Source organism: Musca vetustissima, unplaced genomic scaffold (assembly GCF_032173495.1).
Source record: "Musca vetustissima isolate MV318-11 ecotype Yass unplaced genomic scaffold, APGP_CSIRO_Mvet_v1 utg8408, whole genome shotgun sequence".
Lineage (NCBI taxonomy): Eukaryota > Metazoa > Arthropoda > Insecta > Diptera > Muscidae > Musca > Musca vetustissima.
In genome coordinates, this window is record NW_026875034.1 from 125,649 (window position 1) to 151,185 (window position 25,537).

The 25,537-nt window shown below is 35.4% G+C and overlaps 1 protein-coding gene across 1 annotated transcript; it reads right to left on the bottom strand.

Annotated features, from left to right (window-relative positions):
- Positions 1 to 246: 246 nt before the first annotated feature.
- On the bottom strand, positions 247 to 21,979 carry LOC133337541 (tyrosine-protein kinase Btk-like; the record flags this gene model as incomplete). Its single annotated transcript, XM_061545760.1, has 5 exons — positions 247 to 383; positions 7,724 to 7,828; positions 15,869 to 16,015; positions 21,647 to 21,779; positions 21,884 to 21,979. Coding segments are annotated over 5 exons (618 nt in total), but the record flags the coding sequence as incomplete, so codon positions are not given.
- Positions 21,980 to 25,537: the final 3,558 nt, after the last annotated feature.

Here is a 25,537-nt window from a genome sequence, read left to right on the forward strand (position 1 = left end):
AATATTGGCCAGGCTCGAAATAAACCTCAGCAGAAAGTTAGAGTTCCGTTGTGTAGGGTATCCTATGATCGGCCCCGTCCGACTATACTGCTCCGCTCACTGGTTCTAATTGCAGTTATGAACGGGTTACCGTAAACAAATCACGACTATTACGCATGTGCGATGTTGCACCACTATCTACATACCAAACATCACTCTTAAATCCGCCAGATGCTGCTAATATTGCACTTGAACGCCGCTCCTGCTCTATATTGTTTTCTCTGCAATATCGAGCAATGTGTCCTTTTCTTCCACAGACATTGCAAATGCCTGCTGTGCAGAACCAGCTTCCAATGTAGTATTCGTATTTGCACGATGTTCACCTTCATCTAACAGCTTCAATTCTAAAGCATGGAACGTCGGAAACATGTCTCGAGTCTTCATTGAAACAATAAAATTCTCTCAACTCGATGGCAAACTCGACAGAAGAATAATTACTATGTGCTCATCCTGCAACTCTATTGCTATGTCGGCCAATTTATCTACGATGTTTTGAAAATTTTTCATATACAAAGCTGCGTCTTCGTATATGAAAAATACGAACGCCAAACTGGAAAGAAAATTAAGATGCTACGGAGTGATAATGGACGTGAGTATATAAACCTATCAGTTTGATGCATATCTACAAGATCAGGGAATAGTACGGTGGCCTATATCCCACAACAAAATGGAGTAGCAGAAAGAGTTTATCGTACTATTGTGGAGATGGCTAGTTCCGTGTTGATTCATGCAAATCTTCCTCAACATCTGTGGGCAGAAGCTGTTTTAACTGCGGTGTATTTGCGGAATCGATTTCCAACAAAGGTTATATGTGAGAAAACTCCTTACGAAGTGTGGTTTGGAAGAAAGCCAAAGGTTAGTCATCTCAAAGTATTTGGTGTATGTGTAGTAGTTTTGAATAAAGGAAGGAACGTGAAATTTGATCCTAAAGGAAAACAATATATAATGATTGGCTATTCATTAGTTGCAAAGGCATATCGCTTATACGAGATAGAAGTAGTCAAACCGTGATAGAGAGACGTGACATAATCTTTTATGAAAGTGGTGTTCAAAATTCCAGCAGTGTCCAAAAACGGGGCAAGATTCGAAGATAAGAATTCATATTATATGGTCTCAGATATCGAAAACGAACAAGGTTCAGATTTGCCCGAAATTAATCCGGATTTAGATGGAATTGAAGAACAGGAAGAGAATTTCAACACCGCCGAAGAGAATGGTGGTAGTACAAAAGAAGACGAAGTAACGATTTAGCAAATTTGAGAGGAAAATAATGATTTAGAAGGAACTGTGAATCGAGGAGATCAGACAATAGGTCGCGGAGATCAGAGAATAGGTCGCTCAAACACCCGAAGTAGCCATGAATTGTGGAAAATCGGATGAATGGAAGAATGGATACCCTAAAGGAATGATTGCAGATGTATTTGCACTAAGAATTTGCAAAAAGTTAAACACAAGAAATTTGTAGAATTAATGAAATTAAAATAAAAATAATAATTAGGTATTTGGATTTTTTAAAATCTTTCTTAAAGGGCTACCACAAGGCGTGGATTTTTTAAAAATATTTTTTAAAGGGGTACCTTATGGTACCATATTTTCGGCTACATTTATTCCTCCTGAAAAAAAAACATGTGGCTATGGCGCCCCTACACATCCTATGCTGATAAGGGCCAATAAAATCCGACAAAAATAAAAAATATAATTTCAAATCTCTTCAACAAATGGTAACAAATCATGTGAATTTTGACACATAAACGTCAAAAATGAGAACATTTGGCAAATATGAAATGAAAAATAAATAAAAAAAGAAAATCAAAGAAAAAAACATTAAAAATTCATGATGGTAAAATATCAACACATTGTCGAACTTCTTTAAACCACGGGTGGTGTTAATATTTGACAAAGCGCCCGTCGAAAAACAAAAAGGAACAAAACGGAAGACCAACAACAAAGTTGGATGTTGAATGCAAATTATTTGTTCCTCTCTTCCTTACCGCACCGCACCGGCATCAAACAAATGGAAAATGTCAATACACAGGCAAACAAAAATCGGTATTTAATGGAAAACAAAGTTGACATAAGCATGGCAGCAGCAGTAGATATGCTTTAGGAGTTAAGGAGAACAGTGGTTAGCAGATGATTTCTTCGGAAATTATTTTCTGCAAAAAATATGACCCTTGAAAAAATATTTTTAAAAAATCCACGCCTTGCTAGGACAGTGGCTAAAAAAATATTTTTAAAAAATCCACGCCTTGCTAGGACAGTGGCTAAAAAAATATTTTTAAAAAATCCACGCCTTGCTAGGACAGTGGCTAAAAAAATATTTTTAAAAAATCCACGCCTTGCTAGGACAGTGGCTAAAAAAATATTTTTAAAAAATCCACGCCTTGCTAGGACAGTGGCTAAAAAAATATTTTTAAAAAATCCACGCCTTGCTAGGACAGTGGCTAAAAAAATATTTTTAAAAAATCCACGCCTTGCTAGGACAGTGGCTAAAAAAATATTTTTAAAAAATCCACGCCTTGCTAGGACAGTGGCTAAAAAATATTTTTAAAAAATCCACGCCTTGCTAGGACAGTGGCTAAAAAAATATTTTTAAAAAATCCACGCCTTGCTAGGACAGTGGCTAAAAAAATATTTTTAAAAAATCCACGCCTTGCTAGGACAGTGGCTAAAAAAATATTTTTAAAAAATCCACGCCTTGCTAGGACAGTGGCTAAAAAAATATTTTTAAAAAATCCACGCCTTGCTAGGACAGTGGCTAAAAAAATATTTTTAAAAAATCCACGCCTTGCTAGGACAGTGGCTAAAAAAATATTTTTAAAAAATCCACGCCTTGCTAGGACAGTGGCTAAAAAATATTTTTAAAAAATCCACGCCTTGCTAGGACAGTGGCTAAAAAAATATTTTTAAAAAATCCACGCCTTGCTAGGACAGTGGCTAAAAAAATATTTTTAAAAAATCCACGCCTTGCTAGGACAGTGGCTAAAAAAATATTTTTAAAAAATCCACGCCTTGCTAGGACAGTGGCTAAAAAAATATTTTTAAAAAATCCACGCCTTGCTAGGACAGTGGCTAAAAAAATATTTTTAAAAAATCCAGTGGCTAAAAAATATTTTTAAAAAATCCACGCCTTGCTAGGACAGCTAAAAAATATTTTTAAAAAATCCACGCCTTGCTAGGACAGCTAAAAAATATTTTTAAAAAATCCACGCCTTGCTAGGACAGTGGCTAAAAAATATTTTTAAAAAATCCACGCCTTGCTAGGACAGTGGCTAAAAAATATTTTTAAAAAATCCACGCCTTGCTAGGACAGTGGCTAAAAAATATTTTTAAAAAATCCACGCCTTGCTAGGACAGTGGCTAAAAAATATTTTTAAAAAATCCACACATTGCTAGGACCCTGCAAAAATATTTTTAAAAAATCCACGCCTTGCTAGGACCCCTGAAAAAATATTTCCAAAAATCCAGTGTTCGCCGAAGTCTTTCCAACACGAATCCCTACCTTAGCCTAGAAAGATGGATGTTGGGACGTGCCATGACTGGCAGCATGACATTAAACTAAAATGTCTAAAACAAGTGTTAAATCTAAAAAATATTTTTAAAAAATCCACGCCTTGCTAGGACAGTGGCTAAAAAAATATTTTTAAAAAATCCACGCCTTGCTAGGACAGTGGCTAAAAAAATATTTTTTAAAAAATCCACACTTTGCTAGGACCCCTGCAAAAATATTTTTAAAAAATCCACGCCTTGCTAGGACCCCTGAAAAAATATTTCCAAAAATCCAGTGTTCGCCGAAGTCTTTCCAACACGAATCCCTACCTTAGCCTAGAAAGATGGATGTCGGGACGTGCCATGACTGGCAGCATGACATTAAACTAAAATGTCTAAAACAAGTGTTAAATCTAAAAAATATTTTTAAAAAATCCACGCCTTGCTAGGACAGTGGCTAAAAAAATATTTTTAAAAAATCCACGCCTTGCTAGGACAGTGGCTAAAAAAAATATTTTTAAAAAATCCACGCCTTGCTAGGACAGCGGCTAAAAAAAATATTTTTTTAAAAACCACGCATTGCTAGGACAGTGGCTAAAAAAATATTTAAAAAAAAACCACGCCTTGCTAGGGCAGTGGCTAAAAAAATATTTTTAAAAAATCCATGCCTTGCTAGGACAGTGGCTAAAAAAATATTTTTAAAAAATCCAGTGGCTAAAAAATATTTTTAAAAAATCCACGCCTTGCTAGGACAGTGCCTAAAAAATATTTTTAAAAAATCCACGCCTTGCTAGGACAGTGGCTAAAAAATATTTTTAAAAAATCCACGCCTTGCTAGGACAGTGGCTAAAAAATATTTTTAAAAAATCCACGCCTTGCTAGGACAGTGGCTAAAAAATATTTTTAAAAAATCCACGCCTTGCTAGGACAGTGGCTAAAAAATATTTTTAAAAAATCCACGCCTTGCTAGGACATTGGCTAAAAAATATTTTTAAAAAATCCACGCCTTGCTAGGACAGTGGCTAAAAAATATTTTTAAAAAATCCACGCCTTGCTAGGACAGTGGCTAAAAAATATTTTTAAAAAATCCACGCCTTGCTAGGACAGCGGCTAAAAAAAATATTTTTTTAAAAACCACGCATTGCTAGGACAGTGGCTAAAAAAATATTTAAAAAAAATCCACGTCTTGCTAGGGCAGTGGCTAAAAAAATATTTTTAAAAAATCCATGCCTTGCTAGGACAGTGGCTAAAAAAATATTTTTAAAAAATCCAGTGGCTAAAAAATATTTTTAAAAAATCCATGCCTTGCTAGGACAGTGGCTAAAAAATATTTTTAAAAAATCCATGCCTTGCTAGGACAGTGGCTAAAAAATATTTTTAAAAAATCCACGCCTTGCTAGGACAGTGGCTAAAAAAATATTTTTTAAAAAATCCACACTTTGCTAGGACCCCTGCAAAAATATTTTTAAAAAATCCACGCCTTGCTAGGACCCCTGAAAAAATATTTCCAAAAATCCAGTGTTCGCCGAAGTCTTTCCAACACGAATCCCTACCTTAGCCTAGAAAGATGGATGTCGGGACGTGTCTAAAACAAATGTTAAATCTAAAATTCGTTTATTTTGTCGTATTTTTTGGTGTTGTTGCTATTTTTTCAAAAAAAAAAAAAAAATTAAAAAAAATGTGTGAAAACAATAACACACTAATGCACTCAAGACACGTTTTATCCTTCTTTCATTGTTTCATGACTTGGTGTTCGGTGGCGTGTTTTTGTTGTTGTCGCCTTTTTTCCCCATTTTGGTCTGTTTGAGAATTCAGCAGTGAGGCATACACACACAGCCACACAAACAAATGAAGTGACAGCCAGAAAGAACAATTGCAACAAATCACTGACAATGACAACACTTGAGTGTTGCCTTGTTTTTCACTTGAATACCAAACAGATGAGGAGGATGAAGGCGAGGACGAAGAACAAGGAGCGACTAGATCGTATTCATCAACAGTAGCCAGAGACTTATGGAGGCACACATCTGTTGAGAGGCCGAAGGATTAAGAAGGGAGGAAGTGTCATCAAGTGCCTTCGTCTGTCTCCTCATCCTAGTGAAAATGTACATTAAGTAGTGCTTAGTACAAAAAGGCTTTGTAACGCATTTACACGCATATTCTGGTCTTTCGGATTTTCTTCTTCGAACTCATTGGGGAGGAAATGGCCAAAAGGCAATGGAGGGTGGATTGCAAATTTTAAGGATATTGGGATTTTCTAAAGAATATTTTTCGAGGCGTGGATTTTTTAAAGAATATTTTTAGAGGCTCTAAACGAGGCGTGGATTTTTAAAGAATATTTTTCCAGGTTCTCTACAAGGCGTGGATTTTTTAAAGAATATTTTTCCAGGGTCTCTACAAGGCGTGGATTTTTTAAAGAATATTTTTCCAGGGTTTCTACAAGGCGTGGATTTTTTAAAGAATATTTTTCCAGGGTCTCTACAAGGCGTGGATTTTTTAAAGAATATTTTTCCAGGGTCTCTACAAGGCGTGGATTTTTTAAAGAATATTTTTCCAGGGTCTCTACAAGGCGTGGATTTTTTAAAGAATATTTTTCCAGGGTCTCTACAAGGCGTGTATTTTTTAAAGAATATTTTTCGAGGGTCTATACAGGGCGTGGATATTTTAACGAATATTTTTGCAGGACCTCTCAGCCTATAAGGTGTGGATTTTTTAAAGAATATTTTTGTAGGACCTCTCAGCGTGGATTTTTTAAAGAATATTTTTGCAGAGCCTCTCAGCCTACAAGGTGTGGATTTTTTAAAGAATATTTTTGCAGGACCTCTCAGCCTACGAGGCGTGGATTTTTTTAAGAATATTTTTGCAGAGCCTCTCAGCCTACAAGGTGTGGATTTTTTAAAGAATATTTTTGCAGGACCTCTCAGCCTACGAGGCGTGGATTTTTTAAAGAATATTTTTCGCGGGTGTCCACAAGGCGACGATTTTTTAAGAATATTTTTCGCGGGTGTCCACAATGCGTCGATTGTTTAAGAATATTTTTCGAGGCTCTAACCAAGGCGTGGATTTTTTTAAAGAATATTTTTTGAGGCTCTAACCAAGGCGTGGATTTTTTAAAGAAAATTTTTTGAGGCTCTAACCAAGGCGTGGATTTTTTAAAGAATATTTTTTGAGGCTCTAACCAAGGCGTGGATTTTTTAAAGAATATTTTTTGAGGCTCTAACCAAGGCGTGGATTTTTTAAAGAATATTTTTTGAGGCTCTAACCAAGGCGTGGATTTTTTAAAGAATATTTTTTGAGGCTCTAACTAAGGCGTGGATTTTTTAAAGAATATTTTTGGAGGACTACCACAAGGCGTGGATTTTTTAAAGAATATTTTTTGAGGCTCTAACTAAGGCGTGGATTTTTTAAAGAATATTTTTTGAGGCTCTAACTAAGGCGTGGATTTTTTAAAGAATATTTTTGGAGGACTACCACAAGGCGTGGATTTTTTAAAGAATATTTTTGGAGGACTACCACAAGGCGTGGATTTTTTAAAGAATATTTTTGGAGGACTACCACAGGCGTGGATTTTTTAAAGAATATTTTTGGAGGACTACCACAGGCGTGGATTTTTTAAAGAATATTTTTGGAGGACTACCACAAGGCGTGGATTTTTTAAAGAATATTTTTGGAGGACTACCACAAGGCGTGGATTTTTTAAAGACTACCACAAGGCACAATATTTTTTGCAGGACCTCCCAGACTACAAGGCATGGATTTTTTAAAAAATATTTTTGCAGGACCTCCCAGCCTACAAGGCATGGATTTTTTAAAGAATGTTTTTGCAGGACCTCCCAGCCTACAAGGCGTGGATTTTTTAAAGACTAGTTTTCGGGACATAACATACCATCTTTCCGACAAATTGCTTTGTCTTCTTTTTTTCACCCGAGCCATACAATGTGTCAAATGGTGCATTTAAAAAATATCGTTTGCTACGTCATGAGTGTGAGTGTGTGATGCTGGAGGTGTCGTGTGTCTGAGGTGACACAGACCCAAACCGAATGCAAATGCAATTTTGTTGTTACATTTTTAGAGGTAACAGCCATTACAATGGCAACATCCGGAATATATTTTTCGAACAAAAAAAAATATAGCCCAGTCTGGCAGTCGACACACGCATCTCAAGAGTTTGGGTGCCTAATTTCAGATACCGTACCGTACATATGTATGTATTGTGTACCGTATTTATCTTCAGACAAAGATGTGTCAATGAATGAATGCATCAATTGCTTGGCTTCGACATCGGTTTGGAAGCTGTTGTCTAACATGACAGAGTACAGAGAGAGAGTGTCAATATTTAAATCGTTAAAAAATTGCCATTGTCATGGTTGTTTCATCTGTTGTTGCATTATTCTTGAACTTCTTTGTTGTGCAATGTATTATATTGCATTTTGAAATGACAAGTGACAATTTTACATGTTTGCTCGGTTTTAGCTCCGTTTTAAATACTTCCCCTTAATCACTTGAGGAGTTTCTTTGAATGACAGAAGTTTAGATGTCGATGATGAGCATAGAAATTGCAACAGCTGCAGGAGAAGTCGTTCGGTTTGTGACAGTCACAATTGTTTTGTCAGTCAAAACAAATTTGTCATTGTTTTTCCAATGTCAAGTTCGGTATTAGCAGCAATTAGAGATGATAGTGCTGGGAAACTGTTGTTTTTTATGGAATGCGAAGTTAATTAATTTTAATAGGCTGGGAAATTTGAATGTGTATTGATTGTAAGAGGTAATGCTTTAGAAAAAGGAATCACATCTCTTTGTGAGAAGTTTATTTTATATTATTTATATGTCGACGTGTGTGGGATAGTCATTTATTTCTAGAGGACCTGTAGATGGCCTATTGCAGTGTTACCATTCGAAAACAAAATGTCCTTAAAAAAGGGATTTTTCGCATCAAATTTGATCTAAATTGCCCAAGACGGCTGCACAGGTTTATTACCCGTTGAATAATAGTGTCCATCGCTGGAACTATTTTTCAGGGACTTGCTGGGTTATACAATTAGATTTCAATGAATATTTTGTCGAGGACTATCAGAGCCACAGTCGTGTTTGTTTTTTCAAAGAAACTATTGGATTTTATAAAGTTTTAGCAGGAACTGTTAGAGCCACAAGCGAGGATATTTTAAAGAATTTGTTCTGGGACCAGTAGAGGTACACTACTTAAAAAATGTCTGCACCTGTAGAGCCAACATCGATTTTTCATTTTTTTGCTAACAGACTAAAATCAATTTTTCTAATATTATTTTTCTTTGTACACAATTATCAGTTCTTTTGGGGTTTTCAGATATCCCCATAGGGTAATGTAGATCCCCAAGGGTCTATGTATAATGGCCAGAGGTTCATATGCTTGGGACTTGCTCATAAAACATCTAAATAGAAACCGCTAAGAAGACATTTTAGTATAGAAAACGACATTCAATTATAGAAAAGCATTGCCTTATGTATAGGAAGTCATGAGAAGACCAAGGCTTGTAGGAAGAATATTTGATTTTCCTAAATAGTGATATAGGAGAAGTTGTCGAAAGGTTCGGCATGTATAATAGGAGGTACTTTGAGGTCACAGTGATCCTGAAAAGACTGAGGATTGTAAGAGGAACTGTTGATGGGGTTTTGCTATAATGTACAAAATTTCTGAAGGATCTGATTAGAAGATGAGGAGTTTCTTATAATTCCTACTAAAATAACGGGAACATCTCAACAATTATATTTGTATCATGCTGTCATACTGAACCGGTAATCACTTGAAATAGATGAAATAGATGGCCTTATGAAAGATCCGACTAATATTGGAGGCCATGAGGGGAAAGTGGTTTTTACGAGAGGTTTTGGGAAGTTTCAGGAAGGACTTCAATAAACTATAACTATAAAATCTATAAAATCTCAAGGCATAAACATTTTCGGAGGACTGTCATTGGTAAACATATTAAACAGATTTTTAAGGTACTATCAGTTGAAAAGGCGGTGATTTGTTATTGATTTTTTCTCGCAGGACCTAATTGTACAGAAATATTTCTCGACAGGCTTTCAGTCTCCAAGGAACAGACTATGTGCTTCCAAGGCGTTAACTTTTTGGCGCCATTTTTTTAAAGAATATTGAATACTTCCCCACAGATGCCTCCAAGGCGTGGATTTCTTTAAAGAATATTTGTTGAAGTTCCACAGAAGTCTCTAAGGCGTGGATTTTATAAAGAATATTTTTCGAAGTTTCACAGAAGTCTCCAAGTCGAGGATTTTATAAAGAATATTTTTCGAAATTCCACAGAAGTCTCCAAGGCGAGGATTTTATAAAGAATATTTTTCGAAGTTTCACAGAAGTCTCCAAGTCGAGGATTTTATAAAGAATATTTTTCAAAATTCCACGAAGTCTCCAAGGCGAGGATTTTATAAAGAATATTTTTCGAGGTTCCATAGAAGCCTCCAAAGTATAAAATTTTCTAAATAATATTTTCAAGGTTCCAGAGAAGTATCCGAAGAGTGTTTTTTTTTTTTTAAAGAATATTTTCCGGAGTTCCACTGAAGCCTCCAAGGCATGGATTTTTTTAAAGAATATTTTTTTTAATTTCCCAAGACGTGAAGATTTTAAAGAATATTTTTCCAAAGACGTCGATTTTTTAGAGAATATTTATTAAGTTTCACTGAATTCTTCAAGGCGTGGATTTTGAATTGAAAGAGCTCCTGAAAATAGTTCTGGCATGGGAAGATTTTCTTAAAATTCCGAATTACATAAGACGAACTTCTAACACATAACAAGTCTACATATTACAAAAAAGGCTTCAATGAAGGGGGTTTGAATCAGTCTGAATACTACAAAAGGTTACCCAAGTGACCGACGTAGTATATAACTCCCGAATATCACAATTGGAGCATTTCTGAGAGATCTCATCGGAGTAGGAATATTTATTGAGAATACTGAACTCAAGAACCTGAGGGGTTCGAAAAGTAGTTTTTTTTTAGAAGAATATCACGATGTGTAACTGAAAGATCGATATAGTATTTGATACGTTGCTGAGAGTTTTAAAGTATGTAGGAATATCGTCTTAGAACTTCGTAAATATGTACAATATGGGTGGAGTTTCTTAAAGGTTCAAATAGGCGTTTAGAACCCCGAATTGTTTTCAAGATTCTTTTGAGAGGTCATAATTTACGGCTCGACGGTACGAGGAGTTCTTGAGGGGTCTTTATACTGCGGAAAGAGATTCGTATATCTTCTGGTACGAATATCAAAAAAGTCGATATAATAATAGTACTGAAGGTTATTCTGAAAGTCCAGTGTAGAATGCCCCTGATTGGTTCAAATAGTACCGACAATTGTTAAACAAATCGACCACATCATTTTGAAGGGATCTAATAGTATTTAACCAGCTTTTTTGGATTGCGATTAACATAAGAGTATTTCTGAGGGACTTCCAGGAAGTCCGAAATATATTGAAGTCAGAAAACTCTGTATGATAAATATGGAGCTCCGAAGATGGCTGACAATTTTAAGAGAAGCACTTACGAGTTGGCGTTTCAGCATAGAAGGATACCATTCTTCAAGTTCGGAATATTGTATAAAAAGCTGTTGACACAAGAGGTCCTTCTAATACATTAGGGTGCCTTGAGCGGATCTAATAGGTACGTCAACGTCCAAATACTATTGAAGGATTTTTAGAGAGCCTCGAAACCAAAAGTCAGATATGGTGTAAGCTTCTGAAAAGTCTAAATAGTGGATCCCGAGAGCCTTGAAACCTTGGAAGGATCGAGTAACATGTACTAATGATAGATCGGAATAGTGAAATAGTGGTTCATGAGATACGTGATTGGAGAAAGAGGTAAATCATTAAAACCTGAAAGGGGAAAGACAATTATGACAAATTCCGAATTATTATCTGCCTCCAAGGCGTGCAGATATTTTCAAGATTCTCGAAAGCCTATTAAGCCTCAAAGACGTGATTTTTTTAAGAAAATATGTCGGAGAACTATCAATTTTATAGGAATTTTTGTTGAAGGGCCATCTTCAAGGAAGGACTATCCATAGCGAGAATATTGAATGAATATTTTCCGTAGGATTCTATGTCGTGGATTTCTTTGAGGGATATTTTTGGAGGGCCCTGAATAATTCTCCAGATTTCTGATTTTGTAGAAATATTTCTCGACAGGTTTGCGGTGTCCTATGAGGATTTGTTTGCAATATTTTTAGAAGGTCTATCAGCCATCAAAGTATGTATTCCCAAAGAATATATATCGAAGGACTATGGACCTCCAAGGGGCAGATTTTATTGAAATACTTGTTGAAAAACTGAAATATTTTTCGTATTTTCTAGGAATATTTTTCCGCAGGCTATCGGTCTCCTAGAACCGGATTTTTGCAATATTTCGTAGGACTCTCAGTTGAGAATTTTTGTTAGGAATATATTTGGAGAGCCCAGAATATTTCTCCACGGCATGAAATTTGTAGTAATATTTCTTGAAAGGTTATCGGTCTCCACGGGGCAGATTTGATTGAAATACTTTTCAAAGAACTGAAATATTTTTCGGATTTTGTAGAAATATATCTCCACAGGCTATCGGCCTCCTACCCCCACTCTGATTTTATGAATGAATCATAGCAAAATAATTTCCTAAAAATTTTTAGACATGACAAATTTATAAGAATTCCAAAGGAATGTTAGTAATTTTCTGAGGGCTACTCTAATCCTTTGATTGATTGCTGAGAAACAATTTTTCCGCCCTGAATCCTCCTCCCTAACACATCAGTCATAATGAAAATTTTCTAAGCTGAAAAAATACAATTTGCAATAAATTACAACAAATCCCAACTAATTTACTAACGAACAAACATACACACCACTCTTCGATGGCGTAAAAAAATCGGACAAGAAGTAAAGGAGGAGGTGGTTCAAATCGTTATGTCTTTAACAATTTTAAAAATAATATTCTGACACACCACAAAAATCAAACAAACTGAGGAGGTGATGTGATGATGATGGAGACAAGGATGCTGGGAAGAGATCTTTAACTAGAAGATGTAATCATTTGAGAAGTAGCAAAAAAAAAACGAAAAACTCTAATGGGTGGCTAGTGTGAAGCTACAAATTTAAGATCAACCGAATCCCATAACGAAAAAAAAAAAACAACTCCATTGGCAGCTTCCATCATCCGTGTGCGGATGGTAGGTTGGTTGCCACTTCTGTATACAGTAGCAGCAGAGACATATCCACACATCACATTATCCCCATCGCTTGTCTCGAATTGTAACCGCAACATTCGCAACCATATCGAAATTACATTTGTGTCTGCCGGCAAGCTAGCCAACCAGTCAGCCTGCCTGCAAGCCAGGCAGTCAGTCATCCAGCCACCGGCAGTCACCGCAGAGCATGACTAAAGTGATATATGTCCCGTGTGTTGCATTAACACGCTTGCAAACAATTTCGCTTTTTTTTTTGTTGTTTTTGTTTCAGTTTCGGATATTTGCGGATATTTACTTTAACTCTGGGGGCATTATTCTCATAGAGTCACATTTGGTTCGGTTCGGATGGTGATGGTGGGAGACCAATTTTTGGCGGCTACTGTTTCACACAAATGTCCCATGCAGGCACACACCCAGATACTCAGACAAATGGATGGATGGTCGGATGGATAGATGTGATGCACAATTTCCCGAAAAATACGAATAGGGACAAATGTAGGAGGAAATGACAGATAATATTGTTAAAACTTTGGCAGAACATATGAATGGAGCTTTGGGGTCCCATTCCGAACAATGGGAAAGTTCCTCCTAAGGGATGACAGAGGAAATTTTTCAAATAAAAATACATTTAAAAAAGTATGACCTTCAAGATGGAAAACATTCAATTCAAAACTCTCCAAGGCGTGGATTTATTAAAGAATAGTTTTCAAAGGGTCTCTACAAAGAGTTGATTTTTTTAAAGAATATTTTTCGAGGGTCTCTACAAGGCGTAGATTTTTTAAAGAATTTTTTTCGAGGGCCTCTACAAGTTGAGTATTTTTTAAAGGAATATTTTTTGAGGGTCTCTACCAAAGGCGTGGATTTTTTAAAGAATTTTTTTTGAGTGCCCCTACAAGGTGGGTATTTTTTAAAGGAATATTTTTTGAGAATCTCTACAAGGCGTAGATTTTTTAAAGAATATTTTGTGAGGGCCTCTACATGGTGGGGATTTTTAAAGAATATTTATGAGGGTCTCTACAAGGCGTGAATTTTTTAAAGAATATTTATGAGGGTCTCTACAAGGCGTGGATTTTTTAAAGAATATTTATGAGGGTCCCTACAAGGCGTGGATTTTTTAAAGAATATTCATGAGGGTCTCTACAAGGCGTGGATTTTTTTAAATAATATTTATGAGGGCCTCTACAAGGCGCGGATTTTTTAAAGAATATTTTTTAGAGGCGTGGATATTTTTAAAGAACATTTTTTCAGAGGCCTCTACAAGGCGTGGATTTTTTAAAGAATATTTTTGAGGGTCTCTACAAGGCGTGGATTTTTTAAAGAATATTTATGAAGGTCTCTACAAGGCGTGGATTTTTTAAAGAATATTTATGAGGGTCTCTACAAAGCGTGCGTGGATTTCTTAAGAATATTTTTTCAGGGTCTAGCCAAGGCCAAGGCGTGGATTTCTTAAGAATATTTTTTCAGGGTCTAGCCAAGGCCAAGGCGTGGATTTCTTAAGAATATTTTTTTCAGGGTCTAGCCAAGGCGTGGATTTCTTAAGAATATTTTTTTCAGGGTCTAGCCAAGGCGTGGATTTCTTAAGAATATTTTTTCTGGGTCTAGCCAAGGCCAAGGCGTGGATTTCTTAAGAATATTTTTTCTGGGTCTAGCCAAGGCCAAGGCGTGGATTTCTTAAGAATATTTTTTCTGGGTCTAGCCAAGGTCAAGGCGTGGATTTCTTAGGAATATTTTTTCTGGGTCTAGCCAAGGCCAAGGCGTGGATTTCTTAAGAATATTTTTTCTGGGTCTAGCCAAGGCCAAGGCGTGGATTTCTTAAGAATATTTTTTCTGGGTCTAGCCAAGGCCAAGGCGTGGATTTCTTAAGAATATTTTTTCTGGGTCTAGCCAAGGCCAAGGCGTGGATTTCTTAAGAATATTTTTTCTGGGTCTAGCCAAGGCCAAGGCGTGGATTTCTTAAGAATATTTTTTCTGGGTCTGGCCAAGGCGTGGATTTATTAAGAATACAAGGTGGGGATTTTTTCAAGAATATTTTTTGAGGGCCTCTGAGGGTCTACAAGGTGGGGATTTTTTCAAGAATATATTTTGAGGGCCTGTATTCCAGAATATTTTTGAGGTGGGGATTTTTTTAAAGAATATTTTCCACAGAAGCCTCCAAAAGGCTTCTCAAGAGGTAATTTGGGTAAATTATTCCTTCAATTAATTATTGATTCATGTCATTTTAGGTAGCCTAAAAATACATAATTTTTTTCTTAAATAATCAGTACCCGAATAAATTACGCCGACCACAATTTGTATGTGCCTAATCCAAGAATCTCAAATAATGAGAATTACATTTCTATGCCAGAGATGAAGTCAAATTTGTTGCGGTTATAAATTTTGTTTAAAAAAATAAATTTCCATTTGAATAGAAAAAATCGAAAAACGAAGAAGAAGAAAATCTATAGAAAGGCCATGGAGGTCATAAAGTCCACAAAAAAATGGGTAAAAAAATTACAATAATATTTCTTGAAAACCAAATGAAGTGGAAAGAAATGGAAATCGAACAAAAAAGAATTACGACACTAACAAATGATGATTTGATGTAAAGAGGAGCGGAATAGAGTAGCACAAAGTCATCAAAAGTTAAACACCAACATCATCCACCACCACTACATCATGGATGCAGAACAAGGAGAAGATGGACGGACCTACAATTGGAAGAAGACGAAGTAGAAAAGAAAATAAAAACACTGAACCGAAATTGTGATGTATGGCACGCATTTCCTGCTTAGGAGTAGGACGGACTCGCCCAGGCACAGGCACAGACAACAAACAAATAGACCGATCGAATGCACTCCAGCACCGACCCGGCAAGTTGACTGGCTACCTGCCTAGACAGCAGTTTTGTGTATTAATTAGGTTTCCTTTTTGTTAAGTACCCTGTTCGAAAAAAAATGTATTCCAAAATCGTTTCACACGTACCTCATCATCATCATCAAATGCCCTGCTGTCAGGCAGGTGAATGGATGGATAGGTGGATAAGTTAAAGAGTGTGACGTTTCTTGGCGGTAATACCTATTAGCTGCAGGGTAATTTGTTATCCTCTGCGAAGTTTTTGTCTATGGAATTTTAAAATTTAAATTCAGAACTTACTTGGATTATTGTTGGTTTCGCGCCAATGTGTTGCCGCCTGACAGCCAAATGTTGCTCGACTAATGCCCTTACAGCAGGACCATCGTTTGCCCGACCAGAGACCAGGATGAAAACGATATGATTTGGGTGTGTTGGTGTCTTCACAAACTGGAAAGAAAAGAAATTAAAAGAAAAATCAATTCTGAGGGTTCAGCAAAATGTACGGAATTAAACAAAAATATTGAAAATTTTTTCACAAATTATTTTGTGGGTTTCCGGTAAGGCGTGGATTTTTTAATGAATATTTTTCGAGGGTCTCTACAAGGCGTTAATTTTTTTAAAGAATATTTTGTCGAGGGTCTCTACAAAGCGTGGATTTTTTAAAGAATAATTTTCAAGGCGTGGATTTTTGAAAGAATATTTTTCGAGGGATCTAAAGAATAATTTTCGAGGGTCTCTACAAGGCGTGGATTTTTTAAAGAATATTTTTGAGGGTCTCAGATAAGGGGTGGATTTTTTAACATTATTTTTTGAGGTTTTCAGATAAGGCGTGTTTTTTTAAATTTATTTTTTAGGGTCCACAACAGGCGTGGTTTTTTTTAAATTTATTTTTGAGGGTTTCAGGTAAGACGTGGATTTTTTAAAAAATATGTTTGAGGGTCCACAACAGGCGTGGGGCAAATGCCTTTACTAATAAAAGAGATTGACTGACTGGCTGATTTAACGATTCATCTACGCCCAGACAAAACGGCTGAAGAAACAATCTTGAAATTTTGGGTGAGGGTCATTCTTGGGCCAATGGTGACAGAAAAGGCTGGGTGTGATATCATTTGTATTTGACGAACCGCTAGAGCTAGAACTTTTAAATTTTAAATGAGGGTCACTGATGGAGTGTAGAATAGATATAGCAAAGGACATTTTTGGACATTCGAACTATAAGTATGCGAAAAGTACTAAAATGTACTAAATTTAGTACAATTTCGTAGCATGTGAATGAATAGAGTTAAAAATTTGAAATTTGGAATGCAAATTAAGGTTGAGAAGCAAGGTCGATATAAGGAACTGGCTTTGGAAGCGTGTACTTACGTATACGAAAAGTACTATGTGGTACTATATTCGGTACAAATTTAATTTGGATTCGAGTTGGAATCCTGAAAATTTAAATTAACATTACCGTCGAAGTTTAGGATTGGGATATGTCGTTGTTTTGGATTTTTTTTTTTGCTTATGTGTACGAAAAGTACTAAATCGTACTATAATTGGTACAATATGGATTTGGGTGAACCGATAGAGCTGGAACAATGCAATTTGGAGTCAGGATCACTTTTGGGGTGTAGGATTATGGTATGTAGAGAATTTTGAAAATTCGTACTAATGTGTACTATGTGGTAACAAATTTGGATTTGGGTGAACCGATAGAGCTGGAAGCTTTACATTCGGAGTTAGGGTCATTGTTTGGGTAGAATTGAACTATTTAGGAAATTTTGGAAATTCCTACTAATGTGTACTAAATTTTGGCTGAACCGATGCGATAAAGTTTTGGAAATTTGTAACTAAATGGTACCAAATGCGGGTTTGAGAGAACCGATTGAGCTGGAATTTTGAAATTTGACGTTCGGTTCACTTATGGGGTGTATGATTGGGCTTTGTGGAAAGTTTTGGAAATGCATACTAATGTGTACTAAATTTGGTACAAGTTAATTTTTATGTGAACCAATTGAGCTGGAAATCTTGAAATTTGGAAATAAGGTTACTGTTAGAGTGTAGTATTGGGGTATGGATGTAGATTTGGAAATTCCTACTTATGGGTTCTAAATTGTACTAAATTTGGTACAATTTGAATTTTGTGTAAACGGATAGAGCTGGAATCCTGCAATTTGGAGTTACGATCTTTGTTGGTATGTAGTATTTGGAAATTCATACTAATTTGTACTAAATGGTACCAAATTTATATTTGGGTGAACCGATAGAGCTTGAATTTTTAAGTTGGATGTTAGTATCACTGTTGGGGTGCAGGGTTTGGCTTTGTAGAAAGTTTTGGAAATTCGTTCTAATGTATACTAAATTTGGTACAAATTAAATTTTTGGTGAACCAGTATATATGGAATCCTGAAATTTGGCTTTAGGGTTACTGTTGGGATGTAGGATTGGGCTACGTAGTATATTTTGGATACTTATACTAATGTGTACAAAATAGTACCAAAGGTGGATTTGGGTGAACGGATAGAGCTGGAATCTTAAAATTTGGTGTTAGGATCACTGTAGGAGTGAACCGATAGAGCTGGAATCTTGAAATTTGATGGTAGAATCACTGTTGGAATGTAGGACTGGACTTTGTGGGAAGTTCGTACTAATGTGTACTAAATTTTGTACAATTTAGATTTTGGGTGAACCAATACAGCTGGAATCCTGAAATTTTGAGTTAGGTTACAGTTGGTGTGTAGAATTGGTCTTTGTAGGAAGTTTTTTAAATTTGTACTAATGTGTACAAAACAGTACCAAATATGGATTTGAGTAAACCGACAGAGCTAGAATATTGAAATTTGAAGTAAGGATCACTGTTGGGGAGTAGGATAGGGATGTTTACTAATATGTACTAAATAACACTAAATTTGGTACAGTTTGGATTAGAAGCTAACCGATAGAGCTGGAATCCAGAAATTGAGTATTAAGATTTCCATTGGATTGCATGATTTCCATTGCAAGTAATGGCAATTTATATTAATGTTTACTAACTGGTACTTAATTTGAAATTTGGAAATTTTACACGAGTACAAAGGGTAAAAAATTACCACAAAATTTTGTATAGAGCTAAATTTGTTTTGCGGTCAGAATTGGTGTGTAGGGTTGAGATATGGAGGTAGTTTTGGAAAAACGTACTATAGGAGTACATAGGTACTAAATGGTTCCAGAAGTGTTAATAATGTTTGATATTGGGTTTTAAATACTTCCCACATTCGCTAACGAAGTAGCGGGTATATGCTAGTTTAGAATATTTTCCGAGGCTTCCTGCAGTGATTTTTTTAAACATAACCATTTTATGTTTTTTAATTCTCATAAAACCTTTTACTAAATTATTTTAAAATCATATTTATATAAATGTCTACTAGTTTTTATGACATTATAAATACTGTCTACTGCTCTTAAATGGTACCTCCGACAATATTTTTATTGAAAAAAACAAAAATATTGATAGTGAGAAAAGTGCCAAAAAAGCCCAACATAAAAGTTAAATTAAAAATAAGGCGGCAAAGAAAGCCAATAATCGTAAAAAATACTCAGGCTCCCAAATTAACGAAAAATAGTTAAGAAATAAAATTCATATCAAAAAAATCTTAAACTAAAAAACACCAGCAACTATCGTTTAATGAAAACTGGTGGGGAGTAGCTCAGAAAAGCAACAAAGATAATGAAATTTAAGTCCAACCAAAAAACAAGAAAACTTCGTTAAGACAACCCACATCAATGGAGGGAATCATAAAAAGAGACTATACACCAAGCTGAGTATGACTGAGGTGGAGACACCAGAGACAACAGAGGGCAAGCTTCAAGAAAAATTTTCTACAGGATTAGAAATTGGGTCAATACATAAACGAATAGTTCAAATTATCAAGAGTCAAAAGATCACGACATTAGTAGCATCATCACCATCGACGTCTTTGTCGACAACACCAGCATTCTGCCAGACAGCCAGCCAGCCACACCACAAGATACCACCACATTATGATGATGGCATTGCTACACCATGGAATAACACATCTTCCAACTATCTTCTTCTCCTCCATCTCTTCTGTGTAATCATAAACCAATATAGCCTAGCTAAAAAGAACAAAAAGGAACACCAAAATCTAATCAAATCAAGCCGCAAAAAAGCATCCACAGAAACCCCAATACCTGCAAATAATGGCCAAAAATGGTTGGAGGGACTTGACAGACTTTCTCATGAGGCTGGGGAGAAAGAGTAAAACATAATAATAACCGTTAGAAAAATTAACAACTATTTAAACAAGTGTAAAACCACAAAGCCACAAAAATATATAATTTGCTGTATGTCTTGTTGTAGTAGGAGGAGGTGTTTTTACACCAACACACCTTTTTCCGCTTGCGTGTCATTCCCTTTTGGAATAAATTGGGGGAAATATAAATTTACTATTTTTTAAACCAATCGGACCCACCTGGAGAGTTTGGTGCAGAATCTACATCTAACTTCTATGTTATACTAACTTCAGTACGTTGTGCAAAATTTTGTGTCAATATTGTGTAAAATCGGACAAAAATATATATGTAGAAGCTATATCTAAATCTGAACCGATTTCCACGAGACTTGCCAGAGATTAATTGATTTTCACTACAGTTCACTGTACAAAATTATGTGGCAATCGGACAAACTTTGGGTCTTTAGTGAACAATAAAATCGGAAGAAAATATATACACATCATTCTATATCTATATCTGAAAGGATTTTTACGAAACTTAGCACACATCATTCTAGACCTAATGCATTATGCTGTACCAAATTTCGTGCAAATTGAAAGATATATAGGGACTTTGGTACCGCATTTACCTTAAATCGGACGAAAATAAATATGGGAGCTATATCTTAATCTGGACCGATTTTCACGAAACTTATCACACATCATTTTAGACCTAATTCATTACGCTGTGCCAAATTTGGTGCAAATTGAAAGATATTAAGGGACTTTGATACACCATTTACCCTAAATCGGACGAAAATATATATGGAAGCTATATCTAAATCTGAACCGGTTTTCACGAAACTTAGCACACATCATTCTAGACCTAATTCATTACGATGTACCAAATTTCGTGCAAATCGAAAAATGTATAGGAACTATGGTACACCATTTACCTTAAATCGGATGAAAATATATATGGGAACTATATCTATATCTGAACCGATTTTCAAGAAACTTAGCACATATCATTCTAGACCTAATTCAGTAGGCTATACCAAATTTCGTGCAAATTGAAATATATTAAGGGACTTTGATACACCATTTACCTCAAATCGGACGAAAATATATATGGGAGCTATATCTAAATCAGAACCGATTTTCACGAAACTTAGCACACGTCATTCTAGACTTAATCCAATACGCTATGCCATAATTCGTGCAAATCAAATGATGGTCACGGACTTTGGTGCACTTACCTAAAATCGGGCGAAACTATATATGGGAGCTATATCTAAAACTGAACCGATTTTCACGAAACTTAGCACACATCATTCTAGACCTAATTCATTGCGCTGTACCAAATTTCATGCAAATCGAAAGATATTAAGGAACTTTGATACAACATTTACCTTAAATCGGACGAAACTTAGCACACATCATTCTACACCTAATTCAGTAGGCTATACCAAATTTCGTGCAAATAGAACGATATATAGGGACTTTGATACACCATTTACCTTAAATCGGACGAAAATATATATGGGAGCTGAACCGATTTTTCCCAATTTCAATAGGGTTCGTCCTTGGCCCAAACAAATGAGCTGTGCCAAATTTTATCCAGTTCGGATCATAAATGCGACCTGTACTTTGTTTACAATTTAACATGGACATCGACTTAGAAAGTGATTCTATGCATATTCTCAAAAAAAACCTCGATTACTTTTACTGGTTACAAACATATGCACAAAGACATAATACCCTGTACCACAGTGTGGTGAAGGGTATAAAAATGTATTTAAAAATCTCAATTATCTTCCAAAAAATCACTTCCTTTGCGAAGTAAAAAAAGAAATCCTATCATATCCTTGTAAGCTCTACTTACCTTGTCTTATGGCACGTATCCAATCGTGTCGTTCCTTTTCACTGTTGGCTACCAAATACAGGGTATACTGAGGAACGGTACGCTGCGATTGATCATCTGTTGATTCACAATAGCCTACTTGGAAAGGATAACCCTGCAGAACAGACGTAGAAAAAATACAAAAAAAAAAAATAAATTAAAAATCAACTAAAAAATTAAACGAAAAATAAATATGGGGATAAAAAATTAGGTACTCACATCCGGTGCAAAAGGATCTCCACCTTCACCATTAACTGTGGCTACTTCGACGAGACGGACGCCCTTAACGGGAATGCGGCCACGTTCACGACGACGCTGCAATGAAATGGAGAAAAAAATTGGAAATTTTTTAATAACAACAATAATTTTTTGTGCGGAATGAAGCCTTTAAAAATTAAGGACATTTTTTTAACAGGATCAGAAGTACAAGAAAATAATATTTTTTATATCCTCCTCTCTTTCCACAATAATTGAGTTGTTATTTTTATTAGACATCTCTCGTCCTGAAAGCCCAACAGGCAGGCAGACAGGCCACATGTTAATGTTGATGTTATGGATATCCTTTTGAGAGCTTTGCATATTTCAAAGGATAATAAAAAGCAACAGGCCAGGTCACAACATTCATGAAATATTAACACTTCAAAGAAAGGTACGCACCAGAAAAAAAACTGACTGAAGCCCCGAAGCCTGCCTGCCACAAGTGTGACTTTAATATTTCATTGCAAATGGGAAAGAAAAAATGCCAACTATTTCTTAAAAAAGGGGGTCACAAGAATCGCTTCTTAAGGGAGGAAATATTTCAAGTGGAACTTCAAGTGTTGACATTCTTGATGACAGGAAGGAAAAAAACTTTGGGGATGCAATAAAAAAAATTAACAACAACATATGATGAAGGTAGAGGTAGGGATTTTTTATAGAATATTTTTGGAGGGTCTCTACAAGGCGTGGATTTTTATGAGAATATTTTTTGAGGGTCTATACAAAGCGTGGATTTTTATGAGAATATTTTTTAGGTCTCCACAAGGGGTGGATTTTTAAAAGAATATTTTTTGAAGAGCCTCTACAGGGCGTGGCTTTTTAAAAGAATATTTTTGAAGAGCCTCTACAAGGCGTGGATTTTTAAAAGAATATTTTTTGAAGAGCCTCTACAAGGCGTGGATTTTTAAAAAAAAATATTTTTGAAGAGCCTCTACAAGGCGTGGATTTTTAAAAGAATATTTTTGAAGAGCCTCTACAAGGCGTGGATTTTTAAGAGAATATTTTTAAAGAGCCTCTACAAGGCGTGGATTTTTAAGAGAATATTTTTAAAGAGCCTCTACAAGGCGTGGATTTTTAAAAGAATATTTTTGAAGAGCCTCTACAAGGCGAGGATTTTTAAAAGAATATTTTTGAAGAGCCTCTACAAGGCGTGGATTTTTAAAAGAATATTTTTGAAGAGCCTCTACAAGGCGTGGATTTTTAAAAGAATATTTATTGAGGTTCTCTACAAGGCGTGGATTTTTAAAAGAATATTTCTTGAGGTTCTCTACAAGGCGTGGATTTTTAAAAGAATATTTTTTGAGGTTCTCTACAAGGCGTGGATTTTTAAAAGAATATTTTTGAAGGGTCTCTGAGATCTTCAGCCTCTAAAGGCTTGAAACATGATCTTCCTCCAAATGTCTTAGCATTAAGAATACATATTTTACATTCCAAATGTATCGACAGCTTATAATCCGTGACATTCTCCTTCACTTTCTGCGCGTTTTTAGTGGGTATATAGGTCTTTTGCAGACTACCCAGCCGGTCTGTTCGTTCGCATGTCTGATTAATGTAACATTAATTGACTTTCACTTCCTTTCAATTTCAATTTAAAAGAAAACACTTTAATTTCATTTCGAAAACAACAACTAAACCTAAATAAAATGCGATTATGTGCGACCAAAAAAATCACAGTAGTTTGGACCAACCAATCACTGGAGTAACCACCACCGCCACAACAGCCCGGCCACAGCAAAGATGACGACGATGGCGTTGATAATTTTGTGCCCCGCAAATGACGATATTATCCGGAGCTTATGTTGTACAAAAAACTAAACAAATTTTCAAGTTGGACTTGGAAGTTAACACGTTTTTATGGTTATCATGGACGGAGACCACTGGTCAACGAAGATCGGACAGGGAAGAAAAATTGCATGAAATGTGTATTGAAATTGTTGATGATGATGACCACGACACACAACGGCAATGTTGTACCGAAAAAAGTGAAAAATTATTGAGTTTTGTAAACAAATTTCATTTCGAGTAATTTGAGAATGACGAAGTGAGGTAATTTTTTGGGTTTGCTTAATTTTTTCTTCGTTGTTGGATTGCGACGGCGTGACTGACATTAAAATGTTTTTAATTGAAATTATATATTTTTTATTTTGAAATTTTTGGGTTTAAGAGAAGTGAAATGAAAAACGAAGACCTAAATATGGGCTAAATATTGAATATTGTGAATGTAAAAATTATGAAGTGTCATGGAAGGAAAAGATTTTTAAAATTAAGGAATTGGGAACCTCGAAAACTTGTGGATTTAAAAAAAAAAATACACAACCATACAAGGCGTGGATTTAAAAACAAAAATCTAATACAACCTAAGCATGGATTTTTTAAAAATACTTTTTCGAAGGCCACCCAAGCGTGGATTTTTTAAAGAATATTTTTTCTAAGGCCATCCAAGGCGTGGATTTTTTAAAGAATATTTTTTCTAAGGCCATCCAAGGCTTGGATTTTTTAAAGAATATTTTTTCTAAGGCCATCCAAGGCTTGGATTTTTTAAAGAATATTTTTTCTAAGGCCATCCAAGGCGTGGATTTTTTAAAGAATATTTTTTCTAAGGCCATCCAAGGCTTGGATTTTTTAAACAATATTTTTACTTAGGCCGTCAAAGGCGTGGATTTTTTAAGCAATATTTTTTCTAAGGCCATCCAAGGCGTGGATTTTTTAAAGAATATTTTTTCTAAGGCCATCCAAGGCGTGGATTTTTTAAAGAATATTTTTTCTAAGGCCATCCAAGGCGTGGATTTTTTAAAGAATATTTTTTCTAAGGCCATCCAAGGCGTGGATTTTTTAAAGAATATTTTTTCTAAGGCCATCCAAGGCGTGGATTTTTTAAAGAATATTTTTTCTAAGGCCATCCAAGGCGTGGATTTTTTAAAGAATATTTTTTCTAAGGCCATCCAAGGCGTGGATTTTTTAAAGAATATTTTTTCTAAGGCCATCCAAGGCCATCCACCACGAATAGAATCGAAAATAAATTCCAAGAATTTATCCCTAGTTATGCGAACATAATATTCTCTAGAAATTAAAAAATGCAAATGACCATGACAAGGTTGTTAACAAAAATCCTTCTTTGTTTTTCGTAGGCAGACTGTGAAAATTTGCCAAATTCGACGACATTAAATTATGGCCTTGCATTGTGCTATTATAGCAATATTTTTTTATAAAAATTATAGTCCCAGCTTTTATAAAATATTGCTTTCGAAGGAAAATTTAATTACAACCCATAGAAGTTGTTCTTTGTGAACTAATTTCGTATTCAAAGAAAACTTATTATCAAAGTAGAAGACTACTAACCTTTTCCCACTCTCTTCCCTTCATACCCCCACGGGCTACAAGCATTCATTTCACTGCATCGTATTTAATAATAAATTACCTTGACCATAGCTGTGAGAGTGAATGACGTTGAAAAAAAGAACGACATTTTTCTTTCCAATGTCTTTTGCCGCAAGCGAATCGAATTGAATGTCAAGTTGAAAAAATAGAAATTAATCAAAAATGTTTTTTTTTATGTTCAAATAAAATTGAAACAAAACTATAACAACGTTAATGTGGTTGGCTATAAAATAACAA